Source organism: Seriola aureovittata, chromosome 16 (genome assembly GCF_021018895.1).
Source record: "Seriola aureovittata isolate HTS-2021-v1 ecotype China chromosome 16, ASM2101889v1, whole genome shotgun sequence".
NCBI lineage: Eukaryota > Metazoa > Chordata > Actinopteri > Carangiformes > Carangidae > Seriola > Seriola aureovittata.
The window spans coordinates 4,128,336-4,143,752 of NC_079379.1; the positions used below are offsets into that span (position 1 = coordinate 4,128,336).

Here is a 15,417-nt window from a genome sequence, read left to right on the forward strand (position 1 = left end):
TGACACAATCTAATTCAGACACTCTGAACATGAGAAAGTAAGGTGTATTACACAAGCTAGACAGTTATACTACTACTTACATTTACCTACAATGTCTGAGCCATGTATGGGTGCAGAGACTTGACAAGCAGATGGGACGTTCATCTAATTTCAAGGTTAAGAGATTAGCAGTCCACCCTAGGGGTGTCTGAAATCCTGAAATCGTATTATAAGATTCTTTCAGGCATGAATTATATGCCTGTTAGCTGTTTATGATGTGTCACTTTTAAGATTTTATTTTCAAACAGAAGCAGACACAAGGTGGAAACAAAAACAAAAGCTTGACACATAAACTAGTTCTTAAGAAAAGATAATCCTTGACTTCAATCACATAGCAGCAGGGAGCCAAACCTTTGTGGTCATGCATCAAATCTGATTCAGCACAACTTCTTCATTCTTCCACTGAGCTGTCAGTATGACCTAGTTTTTTAGACATCATCAAAGCTGAAATTTTGTCACATATAAGAAAAAAACAACTGTAAATTAGGGCAAAAGTAAGAAACTAGTTCACATTAGGAAGCTATAGTGTAAGTTAAGGCAAAAGTTAGAAATTAGCCAACGTTCAGTGTTGTGCCCGTTCACACTTAAAAATAACTAGTTCAAAGTTCAGTTCATACGGATGAAAATGAACTAGTTCACATTCATAGTTCATTTTTCAAAATTTCGAACTAAGTTACAATAAAATATAAAACTATTCCATAAAACTGTGGTGAAATGTGAAGCGTGAATGCCGCTCACGTTCACGTTCATCATTCGTAAACTGATTTGTTCAGTTCAGCGTCACAAAATATATTAACATGTTCAATGAACGTCATTCACTGAAGGCGTTCATGCACAACACTGCCAACATTAGCATTTATCCGTGGATACTTGACACAATCTAATTCAGACACTCTGAACATGAGAAAGTAAGGTGTATTACACAAGCTAGACAGTTATACTACTACTTACATTTACCTACAATGTCTGAGCCATGTATGGGTGCAGAGACTTGACAAGCAGATGGGACGTTCATCTAATTTCAAGGTTAAGAGATTAGCAGTCCACCCTAGGGGTGTCTGAAATCCTGAAATCGTATTATAAGATTCTTTCAGGCATGAATTATATGCCTGTTAGCTGTTTATGATGTGTCACTTTTAAGATTTTATTTTCAAACAGAAGCAGACACAAGGTGGAAACAAAAACAAAAGCTTGACACATAAACTAGTTCTTAAGAAAAGATAATCCTTGACTTCAATCACATAGCAGCAGGGAGCCAAACCTTTGTGGTCATGCATCAAATCTGATTCAGCACAACTTCTTCATTCTTCCACTGACCTGTCAGTATGACCTAATTTTTTAGACATCATCAAAGCTGAGATTTTGTCACACATGAGAAAAAAACACTGCATGAAGGAGCAGAGAGATACACTGTTGCTCATAAAGTTGGAATAAAATATTTTTTACCTCTTTCCATGAAATGATTGTGACAATGTGATTTATTCTTGACAGATAAAGTGTATATCTTCTCAAAACTTTAGTAGTCAATCTCTTCCAAAGTGATTACTGATGCATTTAAATAGGAATAACCACAAGATTGTGTCTGAAAACAAAATGATTCCAACTTTACTGAGGGAGGAACCCCCCGAGCACCCTGGGAGAACCCATGCAGAACATGCAAACTCCACACAGGAAGTCCCCAGGCCAGGGTTCGAACCCAGAACCTTCTTGCAGTGAGGCAACCGTGGTAACCACTTTACCACCGTGCTGCCCATGTGTTTTTCAAAGAGATACAAATTAGTAATTTGGTTATAATATTATAATACTGAACTCACATTATTTAAAACCATTCAGTATCCAAGGTAGTTTCACAGGAATGAATTACTTTCCACCACTGCTAATACAATTACTTAGCCTTCAGTATACATGGATTCTAATATTGTTCATTTACCTAACCACCTAAAACTCATGAATTCCTGAGTGAAAACAATGGGGATGCCTATTGTAAAGGCTAATATCATGAAGACTAAATAAACCACCATGGCCACACAAAAGTATATATCTCTGTTGTAGTTATGAACCTGTTTCAGCCAGAAATATCTGTCTCAATGCGGTGGCTCCTACTGGCCCACCTACTGCATTTACTGGAGTAAACTTACACAAGCAACAGTTCTTTATAAAAGTCATTTCTATTTCTCTTATCACATAGTATATTCTGCAAAGGAGAGGTGGGTTTAGATAATGAATGTCGACTTCTATATAAAGGTGGGAGTGTGTCAAAAATGCTAAAACAATTGGCCCTTTAGCAAAAAGCCCTGCAGCTGTCATTATTTATTATTTTGTTATTTGTTTGTTGCTCTAGAGAATCTTATTTTCATTTGTACAATTTTATAATTAGGAAATTATTGAAGGGATTTTGATGACTTTTCAAAGTGCACTATAAAGCTTTGGTGAGCAGACTCAGGCCTGTGCACCACCCAGTCTTCGCCCCCGCAAATTATAAGTAGTGGTATGGCCATCATTCACAGCTGCTCTATCCTGCCACAGGCAACCTGCCTAAGTTAAGTAACTCTTTAATTTCTTAACAACATTTTCTCCAAACAGAAACAATAACCAAACCACCACTCATCAAAGGTGGCTCACATTCCTTTACAGCAGGGGCGTATCTGTCTCTTTGGCAGGGACGTTTTAAAGGCTGTTGTTGACAGGATTTTCAGAATAAGACTGTACATGATTTTTACACTGCTCAGTGTTACTGTACTGTCAGTGTTGAAAAGAAACATGAAACAATTAGCAGATTTGATTAAAAATACTTCTCCAGACAGATGATTCTGTAATATTTATGAAGTTACACCCTGATCCAACATTTGATTAGCTTGGATTAGATATGGTGAATATTCAATGCTCCCCATAGGATTATTCCTAATGACTTTGGGCCTCCCTTTTTATCTACCTAAGAACCAAAAAGTCAACCTCAGGGTGGAGCTCAGTCAGGGGATCATCAAACTCATTAGCATGTAGGACTTTCCTCTAGTGCAGGGGTACTCAAATACAAGTCTTAGGTCTTTTAAAATCTTTTTTATTGTTCTTTTATTGTTAGATTTCTTACTTGATTTGTCCTTTTCTTTTCAGCTCAACAGTCATCTGTGAAGCACTTTGAACTGCACTAACCTGTATGAAAAGTGCTATACATTGATTGATTAAAGTTCTGTCACCTTTTTTAGTGTCACAGACCCAGAAATGAGCAACTGATACTTATATCCTAAAAATTTGAGAACTGTGTACACAAAATACTTTTCTGTCTTCATGGGAGAAATGACTCCCAGGCTAAGTCTTGGGCACAAAAGTTGTGATGGCCAACCTGAACCACAAATCTATGTTAGTTTCTGAGTTTGCTGTGGTAAATGTTTTTCACAACACTCCTAGAGCTGATTCTTCTAACAGTAATTTGACGTGACGACTTCAGTTTAAGTTGTGTGTTTCTTGCTTTTGAGCCATGGTAACAAAATTGCTGTCAGTGTGAACATTAAGAAAATGAGTGTCATGCTTTCCCTTGGTAAAATGAACCTGTATTTCTACTTGTGCCTGTGTTTTTACAGTCAAACGTTATGTTCATTAACATTCTCACTTACTCTGACTAGTCATCCCTGCCATCTGCTGTCACCTCCCCAAACACAAGCAATGTTCCCCACCTAAAGTTTGCATCTCATTTGGTCTCCCAATGCACAACAAATACAAATACATATACAGAAACAACACATTTAACACCCATATCTGAGAGCTTTTAGGAGGGATGTTTAATATTAATATTATATTAATGTAATATCAATTATTGTTCATTGAACTTTAAATTATTACTTTTAATTATTATTACTTTAAAATTCAATTGAAAATGAATGTAATCACTCATGTGCTGGTGTAGTCTGTGTCCTGTGACTTCCATTCACAGAGATGATTTACCTGAAGCTGCGTGCACATTGTTGGCCCCGCCCTCAGGTATATCAGGTGAATGTAGGTGCAGTCAATGCTTTATAGGCTCGCTCAATCTGAGAGAGTTCATTTGCAATTATCATCATGGAAGAAGACAAAGAAATACTCAAGTAAGTCCACACAGATTATTATCAAATAAATGCATATATATTTATTTATTTTCTACTAATAGAAGTTAACTTTCAGCTATTACAGAAAACTATTTATTATAGTAGAACTAGTGCAGAAATAATGAGATATTAGAAAGTATTTTTTTCATATTTTTGTATTTTTTCATATTTTTCTGCAATGACAGATTAGTAAGTTGTTTAAGTAAATAATGTGAAAAGATTGTTTATATGATCAGTTGTTCCTATTTATCATTCATAAGCAGTGTATAGACATATAATAAATAATTGATAACACATCATAAAAATAGTTATAAGCAGATCTAATGACAAATATGTTCAACGATTTATAAATTATTATATAAATTATTCAAATTTGAAGAACTATGTTGTGTCATACAATCATTTATAATAGGTTTACCAGCACTCAGTTATGGACATTTCATAGGTGGAGTGTCCATGACTGGATACATCAGTAAACACCTAAAAAGACCTTATATCTTCTTACAACAGCATTATACTGTTATAAACATTAATTAAATGTTATTAAAAATCTTTTTTTAGAATATTTTTTCTGCTGCTGTTACAGTTTACAAATAATGTTTTGCTATCAAAATTTCATTCTTACTCTTTTAATGAATGAATAAATGATTGATCCCTCTATTTACCACATCATGTATCATTATTATTTTGATTTATTATTCATAACTACATTTGAGTGTTATACTTTTATTGTATTATTTTATTGTAATTTCATCTATCAGCTTCCTAACTTGTTACTTTTACACATATCTCAGAAAATGACCCGTTGGTGTCTTTCTTTAGGAGGCCGTGGGACACCTGTCGAGAGGTTCCCATCATTGAAGATGAGCAAACGCCCTGGAAACTAATCAAACTACTAAAGATCATCTGTCTTTTTTTAGTTGCCCTGATTGTGTTTGGATTGGCCGTATGTAGCAAGGTTGGTTATTTTGTATACATTTTATACATTACATTATTAATATAAATATGACTAGAGCTAGACACTGTAGAAATTACCCTTATATTTCATATTTGCATAAAGTCTCTGCTTCATAGACAGAAATGAATCGCTTAATTAGTTACAAGGTAGATTTTCACATTAAATTCTTGCAGCCTACGTTTTGGTACATCCCTGTTATCAACTTTAGGTTACACATTTACTTTTGGTGTAATAACTTAAGTTAGGGGCTCAGTCGATGTCTGTGGAGCAGCTGCTGATTTCACATTGCCCTCACTCTGCAGTATTGATTAACTGATTCATTGTTGTTTTTTTGTTTTTTTTTGTTCGCTCCAGACTTCTTTCCTCCTCCTCATCACCTTTGCCAATGAAGGAACACAGACGATCCCAGCAGAGCAGAAACCTGTCGCTCTCCTGTGTATCGGCTGCTCTATCATCGCTTCCAGTGTCTTTCTGTTTCTCAAAAGCATCTGGAAGGCATGTTACAAAACATCAAAGCTGCCATGGAAAAGCACTGCTGCCCTCGTAAGACGACTCAACATCTCTGACCTTTATCTCATCTTTGACTGATGCCTAAAACATATCCTGGCAGGTAGTGTGGTCCTTTTTTTAAATTTGCTGTTTTTCTTCTCCTCCTTCTTCAGGTTCTGTTCTTCGAGTTTGTGGTGTCTGGAGGTGCAGCAATTCTCACCATCGTGGCGATGCCGCACTTGGACATTGTGACCAATGTGACGATCCTGAACGGTGTAGCTGTCCTCTCTGCGCTCCTACAGGTGGTCGCTCAGTGTACTGCCAAGGAAAGGAACCGCTTCCTGCTTCCCTCCATCGCTGCCTTCATCCTCATCTTGATCGGTTATGTCCTGTTCCTCACTTTATACATCATGAAAGATCCTACTGATATCAAGATGATCATTTGGGTGGGTCTGGCTGTTGGGGGGGCCTTCTTGGTGTCTTTCAACTGGTGGGAGAACTACTTCAGATTGATTGGCGAGAACAGCAGCTCCGTCTTCCTCAAAATCCTCTCCGAAGACATGAGGAGAGCCCAGAACATCCTGCACATCCTCTCCAGCCTGCTCAGGATTGTGGTGACCGGTTGCGTGCTGGGAGCCTACGTCCCTCTGTACAAAATGGACTGGGAGGTGGTGAAATCCATCCCGAGCCGTGAGACAAGGATTATAGCCATCACCGTTGGGGTCCAGCTGATCTCTTCAGCTCTCTGCCACTGGTTCGCTGTTGCAGCCTGCAAGATGCACGCCCTGCGACGATGCTTCATCCTGCCTCTCTACCTGGCCTCTCTGGCTGTTATGGCTCTGCTCGTCATCCCTGTCATTGTTTACTATCAGGAATACAGAATAAGCCTGAATGGGACTGAAAGCATCAACTTCACAAGATACTGCAATGTGGTTGTTGATGGAAGAAACCAAGACCTGAACGGCAGCGTGTTCTCAGAACTGGTTTTGGATGTTACACACACTCTGTGCTTCCTGGACATGTCCAAAGTAACTGACATTGGCATGCTGACAGGTAATGAACAGCTGTGTGGTAAAAGCTACGATAACATTCAGTACTAATTATACACACAGACATAAATACATAATACATTCATAAAGGAAGCTACTATAGAGCACCACACCCTAACCTACATACTTGCACAGTCACAGTGCTGTGCTGTGTGTAGGATCCATTGCTTTGAAGAAGAAAAATCTAGCCTCAACAATCTTCCACCATGATGTATTTTTGCTTTTAAATTCGTTGCATGCAGATTTTATTGTAATGTAGTGCTGCATTTTTCTCTGAACTCAAAAACTTCATCATAAGCTAGAGATAAAGGTACTAGTATCCAAAGTTGGTCTTTTCATCCAGTGTTTTTATTCATTTTCCCTCAGGTTCAGCAGTCGCCTGGTGGCTTGGGCTTGTGTTGGCCACTCTCCACCTGTGGTACCTCAATTTGTATCGTATCCAGAGAACCCAAGACCTGTTCGTCAGGCGGTTGTATGAAGGAGCCTTTATTGAGCAGTCCCTGCTACTCAACACCCGGTTCGACATACAGACCAGAAACAGGAAGAAGAAGTAAGTGTGTGTGATGCTAGTGTAGTCTTCCATTCTGTTCCATTGGTTCGTCAAGGTGTGCTTGGACTTGGGTTTAAAGTTAAGCTTTAGATCAGGTGTGGATATCTGTCTCATCCAAACAAAAAGTATGTTTCTCAAGTTTGCAAATATTTGTCATATCAAGTTCCAGGGCGTTTGATACGGCGATGGTGTATCTGTGTGCGACCATGTGGCATGAGACCTACGATGAAATGATGAATATCATCATCTCAATATTCAGGTGAGTTTTGCAGATATGGTCTATAATTAAATCATCTTTCCAATCCTCTGACTCTCTCTCTGTGGGCCTCACGTGGGCCACATGCTTGTTTTCTTCTGGCCTAGTGTACACCTGGATCCACTGTCCCAATCTGGCCCATATACAGCATGATCGCCAGATGCTAATTCCACATCTGGACAAATTCTGGTACACACACAGAAAATCTTGTGGCTGTCAGACATTAGTGCAGGATAATAGCCAGAATCTGCCCTGATGTGGAAATATATGGGCCAGAGTTGGGCCGAGGACCCAGGCCTATCCTTGTAGTCTTACTTTATCACAGTGTATTTCCTCACAGTCCCTCTTTGTCTTTCTCTGATCCCCACAGACTGGACAGGTACAGACCAAGGACTGAAGAGTCAAAGAGCCAAGATTTCACCTTCGAAGCCCATATCTACTTTGATGATGCGTTCGAAGGCGCTGGTGGGGGTCAGGAGCGTCACCTCAACGAATATTCGAAGAACCTTGTGGAAATCATCAAAGAAGTCTATAGGTAAGAACCATTGATCAGAGATGGTCTACAGTCACAGAACACAAATTGCTATTAAAGTGTTTTCTCACTTCCTGTCATCAGCATCTTCACAAACATCGATGGTAAGCTCTTCAAAAGGCAGCAGCAGATCCCCGATCAGAAGGTGATCAGGACACCGTATGGAGGTCGTCTTGTCATCACCATGCCTCACGGGAACAACATCACGGTGCACTACAAGGACAAAGAGCTCATCCGCCACAAGAAAAGATGGTCTCAGGTAGGAAAATAACAAACTGTAGACTCCAGAAGTTAGAATTTCACCTTCGTGTACCATTTACAGTCATTTCATACAAGACTTGAACTAATGCATTGTGAGAAATACTAGTTTTGTTCATTTTTTATTTTGCAGGTCATGTACCTTTACTATCTCCTGGGCTGGAAACTCATGACCAAATATTATGCTCGCTGGCAGAAATGCAGGGAAGAGAAGGACCTGAAAGACGAGATCGAGGTGAGATAAGAGAAACATTTTTTTTTTTATGATCTTGAACATGCATGCCCCCAATTTCTCAATGAAATATGAAAGACTACTATAGCAAGTATGTAAAAACAGAACAAACTGTTTGTGTTCCTTCAGAAAGAGAAGCACAACACCTACATCCTGGCTTTGGATGGCGACACAGACTTCCAGCCGCCTGCTGTGATGCTGCTCATTGATCGTCTGAGAAATTACCCACGTGTCGGGGCAGCGTGTGGCAGGATTCACCCCACTGGATCAGGTGGGCACAATGTAGAAAAAGAAAAAAAAAACAGTAGAGAAGAGGGACAATTTAGCGAGTCGTGTCGAGGTTTACAATACCTCTGTGTTTCCATTACAGGTCCTGCAGTGTGGTTCCAGAAGTTTGAGTACGCTGTTAGTCACTGGCTGCAGAAGACAGCGGAGCACGTGTTTGGCTCTGTGCTGTGCAGCCCCGGCTGCTTCAGTCTGTTCAGAGCAAAGGCGCTGATGGACGACAACGTGATGAGGAGATACTCCACTAAATCCATGGAGGCAAGCCACTACATCCAGTATGACCAAGGTAACAGATGTTGGTATAACTTCCTGTCTCTTACTTCGTCTTGATACCCTCCACAATTGTTTTTCTCCTGCAGTGGCGTCCAAAAGTCTGAGACCACTTTCCCATTCACTTTCAAATACATTTCCTGTTCCATGCAGGTGAGGACCGCTGGCTCTGCACTCTGCTGCTGAAGCAGGGATGGAGAGTGGAATACAACGCCGCATCTGATGCCTACACCAACGCACCTGAAGACTTCAAAGAACTCTACAATCAGGTGAGAGTTGCAGCTAATCAGATGGCAATTAAAAAAATCCACAAAGATTTGACAAAATTATTTAGCCATCAAGTCATGCTAATAGTGATCTGCCATGTCTAGCGTCGGCGATGGGGACCATCCACAATGGCCAACGTTGTGGATCTATTGGGCTCCACCAGCATGATCTCCAAGAGGAACCCATCCATGTCGAAACCCTTCATGTTCTACCAGCTGTTCGCCATGATCTCCGCCATTCTGGCGCCAGCTACCATCTGCCTTTTGGTTGCTGGTAGGTGTTATTTTTGAGCTTGAGGACATAATTTGTCCTCAAGCTCTGCTGTAAATATAAAATGCAATATAAGCTGTTTATTCAAAGCAAAAAACAACGTGTGTTTTCCCCTTCTGTTGTGCCCTCCAGGTAGTTTGGCCTTCATCCTTAAAATTCATGCTGCTGTTGCTCTGGTCCTAGCCGTGATACCACCATCCATCTACCTGATCATTTGCTTCAAGGTCAAGGCAGACATTCAGATCACTATTGCAGCAGTCATGAGTATCATATATGCCTTCCTCATGTTGGTGGTGACGATGTCCATTATAGGTACGTTATGTTCCAGCAGGTATCACTTTATCACATGCAGCTTTAAGCTGCTTAAATCCTTAAAAAACTCACCTTCACCCATTTATCTTTCAGGCTCAATGGTGAAGGACAAAACCATCCTGACACCCAGCAGCATGTTTATCATCGTCATGGCCATGATTTATGTCATCACTGCTATCATGCATCCTCAGGAGTTCCCCCTAGTGTTCTACGGCTTTCTCTACATCCTCTGCATCCCCAGCGCCTACCTCCTGCTCACCATCTACTCCATGGTCAACATGAACAATGTGTCCTGGGGCACCAGGGAGACGAAACCTGCTGCCGGGGCTCCAACAGCTGCAGCGACGAACTCGCAAACAACAGCACAGAAAGGTAGATGGGAGACTTTATTGCTATAGAGCCCAACAGCACGACGCTAACCCAGTATGATTCTTTTTGCTGACTGAACTGAACTTGATTTTTACTCTTGCAGCCAAAAACTTCTTCCAGCAGTACTTCTCGTGTGTTAAATGTAAAAGATCCAGCCAGAGGTCTCAAGGACAACAGCTCACTGTTAACCAGGAGAACATGATCCCAGAGTCTGCAGAGCCTGAACCCCGAAACACAATTGTAGACGATGAAAGGATCACAGAGGAAGAGCAGGGGTAAGCTAAAAGTCAAACATTGACTGAAATGTGTCAGTCATACAAAGTGTGAGACAATGCTAATAAATTTTCTGTTTCAGGCTAGTGCCACCGGTTTTTGATGCTTCTACCCAATGTAAGTCCTTAAAAAATTATCTTTTTTTTTTTTTTTTGATAAAAATTCCAACACACTTGCAATTGTGATGTTATCTAAAACCCTCCCGTCTTGCTCTTTTCTCCAGGTTGGGTCACAGAACTACAGGAGTTGTCCAGTGAAATGCCACTGCAGGAGGACTCACTCGACCAGGTGCGTGTGTCTTATTTTATCCGTTTTAATGATTAACTCTAAAGCCCATTTGAATCACCTCTGCCCATTCCTTAAAATGATGCTCACCATATACAGTATATATATACACTGTTGCTCATAAAGTTGGAATAAAATATTTTTTTCCTTTTTCCATGAAATGATTGTGACAATGTGATTTATTTCATTTCACCTGGGCAACTGGGACACATAATATAATCATTGCACCTGGTCAAAAGTGATTACTGATGCATTTGAACAGGAATAAACAGAGGATTGTGTCTGAAAACAAACTTATTCCAACTTTATGGGCAACAGCATATATATATATATATATATATATATATACATACATGAAAACCCTTGCAGACATGGGCGAATGATGACATTTACAACAACATTAAACCTTAAGAGTGATGGTAAAGGTGAACACAGAGCTAGTTTCCTGCCCTAGAGAAAATACTTAATTGTAAGGTTTCCTGTGTTTCTCTGCAGGAGGAGCATCACTTCTGGGAAGAGCTTCAGGAGAAGTACCTGAAACCTCTGCCCGATGACAAACAGAGACAGAAAAAGGTCGCCAGTGACCTGAGGGAGCTGAGAAACAAGGTAGGTTCGGGGGAACTGAACTGTGGTACATGTCTAACGGGAAACCACTGTGCAGTTGATCTGAAAGTAATCTTATCTTTCTCTTGACCAACAGATCAACTTTGCCTTCTTCATCTTGAATGCCCTGTGGCTGGTGGCGACCTTCACCCTCCAGATCTTCGAGGCCACCTTCTCCATCAGGATCCCAAAGGTCGACTTCAACCTCGAGGAAACCGGAGAAGACGTTCAAATCGATCCCATTGCCTTCATGTTCATCCTGGGGTTTGCCACATCGGTCGTGATCCAGTTCTTTGGCATGCTGTACCACAGGTAACCACTTTCGTCATACACCTTGTTTTTTTCTCCGCAGTGTTGTGATGCTCATGACGTTCACACATGCTGACTAACTAAAAACTTTTGTGTTTACCCAGAATCTACACCCTGATCCATTATGTAGCCTTTCTGGACACCGTACCCCGGGAGCGAAAATATGATGCAGACGCATATAAGATAGGAAAAAAGGTATTTACAACTATTTTGATTGTTACTTCTAATACTAATCTACTAACCAAAGTATTACAGACACCATTTTAACATAATCCTTTTTGTCCCCTTGGTTCTTCTACAAATATCTGAGGAGGGCACATTGTTGCTGAAACATTATCGATATAATAATAAAGTTTAATAATCAAGTTATTGTAAATGGCTCCTGCCCTCTTTGAAAGTTATTTCTCTGCTGTCTAACCTATGGGTTGAAAAGCAATGAAACATGTGTTAGTAGGTGTTGAAATTCCTAAGTACGATGTGTCCTTCTTAGAAATGATTTTAATGTGCAGAAAGAATAATGTGCAGAGTTTATGTCACTGTAATTAGTGTTATGCAAGTTACTCAAGACAGAGGAGAACACTAAATTGGTCTGCAAATATTTTTCCTCAATTACTGAAACAAGTGGAAACCCAATGTACTTGCATTCCCAACCACACCCTCCTCCTAACATTGTGTAGTTACCCGCCAGAAGTGATCCAGGCATGGTGGCATTCATGTACACTGATGTTCATTTTAACTCCTCCCAGGCTGATATCGACCCCAGGTCCGACTCCAATATGCCCCCCAACTCCAACTTACACTCTGAGTTCAACTCCAGCACCAGTTCCTTCTCCCATGACGACTTTGACCTTGAGGACAGTGAAGATGAGTTTGCCTTAAGCTTTAACAGTCAAGATGAAGGGACGATGGTGTGAACACACACTCTCTGCATACCCAAAACCTTTTAGCACTTTGAAATCTCCAAAGCATGTGAGAGGTCACTAAAAATCTCTTTATTATGTGTATTATTTGTGTAATGTTTACATCTATTCAAGTGCAATTTATTTATAAAAACTTGCCACAAAGTGCTTTGCAGAAAGCACATTTACAGTGACACACACGATTAATTTAAAAACAATTCAGGGACAGAGCAAGAGTGAACCAATCTGTAAAAAAATTGATTGAGTGTGTGCATATGTGTGGTGTGTGCAAATGAAGCAACCAGACAACATCATATCAGTAAATGTAACATTGTGAATGCTATTTATGAAGGATCTGTTATGTTATGTTTCACTGTATGTTGCACTGTAATGTGAAGAGGAACAAATGAAGTTTAGAAACAGTAACAGACTGTGAAGAGTAATGACACTGTTCTGCCCTTACTGTCAATCGCTTGTAATCATGATAGAAATATAATTATCAGAGTAGTTTTTAAAATTTCTTGGATAAACATGTAAGTTTAAAACCAAATATGTAAAGTGTTGGCTGCCTTAACTGCAGAGAGTTGTTCTCCGATAGGGAAAGCGCTGGTGATCAGAGGAGGCATATGCCTTTTATTGTTTGTATTTATTTTAGAATGAATGAGACAAAAGTCTAATTAACCAAGGTAAAATTGTTTCTATGCTGCGTAATTTTACCTTTTTAAAGCAATAATGAGCGCTGCCTGTTTCGTTGTATGTTCTCTAAAAAATACCAGATGAATAAAATATTTTTGCGATATCTTAGCTGTTTTTTGTTCTAAATGCTGTAAGAAAGAAAACTGTACAGTAGTAAATGTGTTTTTTATATTTAAGAGGAAAGAAAGAATGTGTCAGCACCTTTTAGTGTTTTATCGGATCATCTAAGAGTTGACACCCTCTCATTCTATCTTCCTCGTGTGTGAGACTACGCCTCGTAATAGGTGTGTAGTCAAAGAACAAGCAGCTCATACATTGTAATTAAAAAATATTTTCATGCACACACTCATCTGTACTTCTTTGAGAATGTTTTGACATTTTAAATGTGACTGATGTGAATTAAAAACAGATTAGACATTAGATTACTTAATGCTTCATTATTTCGTAACTTGGCATTTACAGTTATATATTGACCTGAGAATTGACCAGCTTCAGTATTAAGTACCTCCTGATAAAACATCTAATCTGATACTTATTTTATAAAATAAGTATAATAACATTGAATGACATGGCTGCTGGACCTATCAGCCGCCTTTAATTCAGTGAACCACCACATCGTGCTATCTGTACTCTCCGACACGGGCATCTCGGGCAAAGTACTTTCTTCTCTGATATATCCACATTGGCCATAAGTCTCTCTGGATAAAAATGTCTTACCTTAGTGTTTTATCACTTGGACTTGGTCTCTTCACCCACAAATGACTAAGAGAGTAAGAAGTGACTTTTTCTGTTGTGTGTGCTAAACTGATCTTAAATGCTTTGCACAGACAGAATCGGGCTAATCAGACGTAGAGTTTTCAAACAAAGATTGAGACCAGCACAGACCAAAACACACCTAAAGGCCCAAGTATCCCGAAACTTTTTTCACAAGCCAAGAAACGCTCAGCGTGATGAGTAAATATCACTTATAAAAATGTATGGATTGCTGGCTGCTTAATTTTGTTCTGTGGTTCTGTGCGGTTTTATTGCTTAAAACAGCAGAAAAAGAGGCAAGTGATTTTTCTTTGTTGCCAGGATCAAGAATTTGATCAGTTTTTCACACATATAAAGAAAATTCTCTTGCATATTACAGCTTCCATAATCGTCTGATACGGATACGAATGATCAGTTGGTTTCAGGACTAGATCAATCTTTGCCAGTGTAAATGGTTCAGACATCCTTCTCTTTCCAACAACTCCTCGCCAATTCAGATTGTAAGAACAAAACACTTGAAGCAATTTTTCTTTGATGTGTTATTTAATGAGTCTCTCTGTTGGTATTTAAGCAGGAGGATCAAGTTCAAAGGACAAACACAAACCCAGTAAATGATGCACACAATGAGTTAATTTGTCTGAGTCACGTAAATACAGAACCAGATTTGTTTTATCAGATTGGTTTAATCACTTATCAGAAGATCTGCCTGCACAGAAAAACTGGTTTGTTAGAAAGGCATAACTAGCTGGGGTCAGTTTGTTACTTAAAATACAACAGGTCACACAAGGATATAAACATAGGCACATAAACAATACACCAAAACACACCCAAAGCAACGCCTGCGCTTCCAAAATATCTGATTTTATAAAACCACAGGTTGAGTAATACTCTGCATGATGTGTAAATGTGACAGATAAAAATTTGTAGCTTTAAACGGCTGGCCGATTTAATTTGTTCTGTCTTAGTTTTTTTTTAGGACACAAATGTTCAGAAATTGATCAGCTGATACTGAGCCAAGAAAAACAATTTGTGAATCAGGGCAGATCCCACTAATTACATTAGACAATAAACTGACAGTGGCTATAAATAGGGAGAAAATCTACATCACAATGCCTCCTGTTTATATGATGCAGTTCCCGCAGGTGAGACATCTCAGGCCCTAGAAGACTGTCGAGTACCACACAACATTGGAGCTCCATTAGGAAGAATTATGTAGCAGGTCCTGTAGTGAGAGGCGAGAATGAGGATTTGTGGTTTTAAGAGCCAAAAACCATCTCAGTGTAATTTTACATCTCCCCTCTCAGGCTTCTCTCTTCAGCTCTAGTAACAACAGGTCGCAGATAATAGATAAAATATGTTTTATATTGTATTATATAATGATAAT

The 15,417-nt window shown here is 39.4% G+C and overlaps 1 protein-coding gene across 1 annotated transcript; it reads left to right on the forward strand.

Moving 5' to 3' along the window:
* The first annotated feature begins 4,056 nt into the window (after positions 1–4,056).
* Positions 4,057–13,700, forward strand: LOC130183316 (chitin synthase chs-1-like). Its single transcript, XM_056398617.1, has 22 exons — positions 4,057–4,118; positions 4,941–5,076; positions 5,431–5,619; positions 5,739–6,618; positions 6,981–7,164; positions 7,328–7,423; positions 7,791–7,955; positions 8,037–8,211; positions 8,344–8,445; positions 8,572–8,713; positions 8,813–9,013; positions 9,151–9,266; positions 9,369–9,537; positions 9,667–9,846; positions 9,940–10,218; positions 10,319–10,490; positions 10,571–10,605; positions 10,712–10,776; positions 11,269–11,379; positions 11,474–11,688; positions 11,790–11,880; positions 12,432–13,700. Exons 1-22 carry the CDS (start codon positions 4,093–4,095, stop codon positions 12,597–12,599), a joined length of 3,897 nt encoding a protein of 1,298 aa, XP_056254592.1. The 5' UTR covers positions 4,057–4,092; the 3' UTR covers positions 12,600–13,700.
* The last annotated feature ends 1,717 nt before the right edge of the window (positions 13,701–15,417 follow it).

Excerpts from the sequence above, each read along its gene's own strand:
- LOC130183316 (XM_056398617.1), top strand. The coding sequence starts at position 4,093 with ATGGAAGAAGACAAAGAAATACTCAA. Across the intron at positions 10,606-10,711 it reads TTTTGATGCTTCTACCCAAT|GTTGGGTCACAGAACTACAG; the intron begins GTAAGTCCTTAA and ends TCTTTTCTCCAG. Across the intron at positions 11,689-11,789 it reads TTTGGCATGCTGTACCACAG|AATCTACACCCTGATCCATT; the intron begins GTAACCACTTTC and ends GTGTTTACCCAG.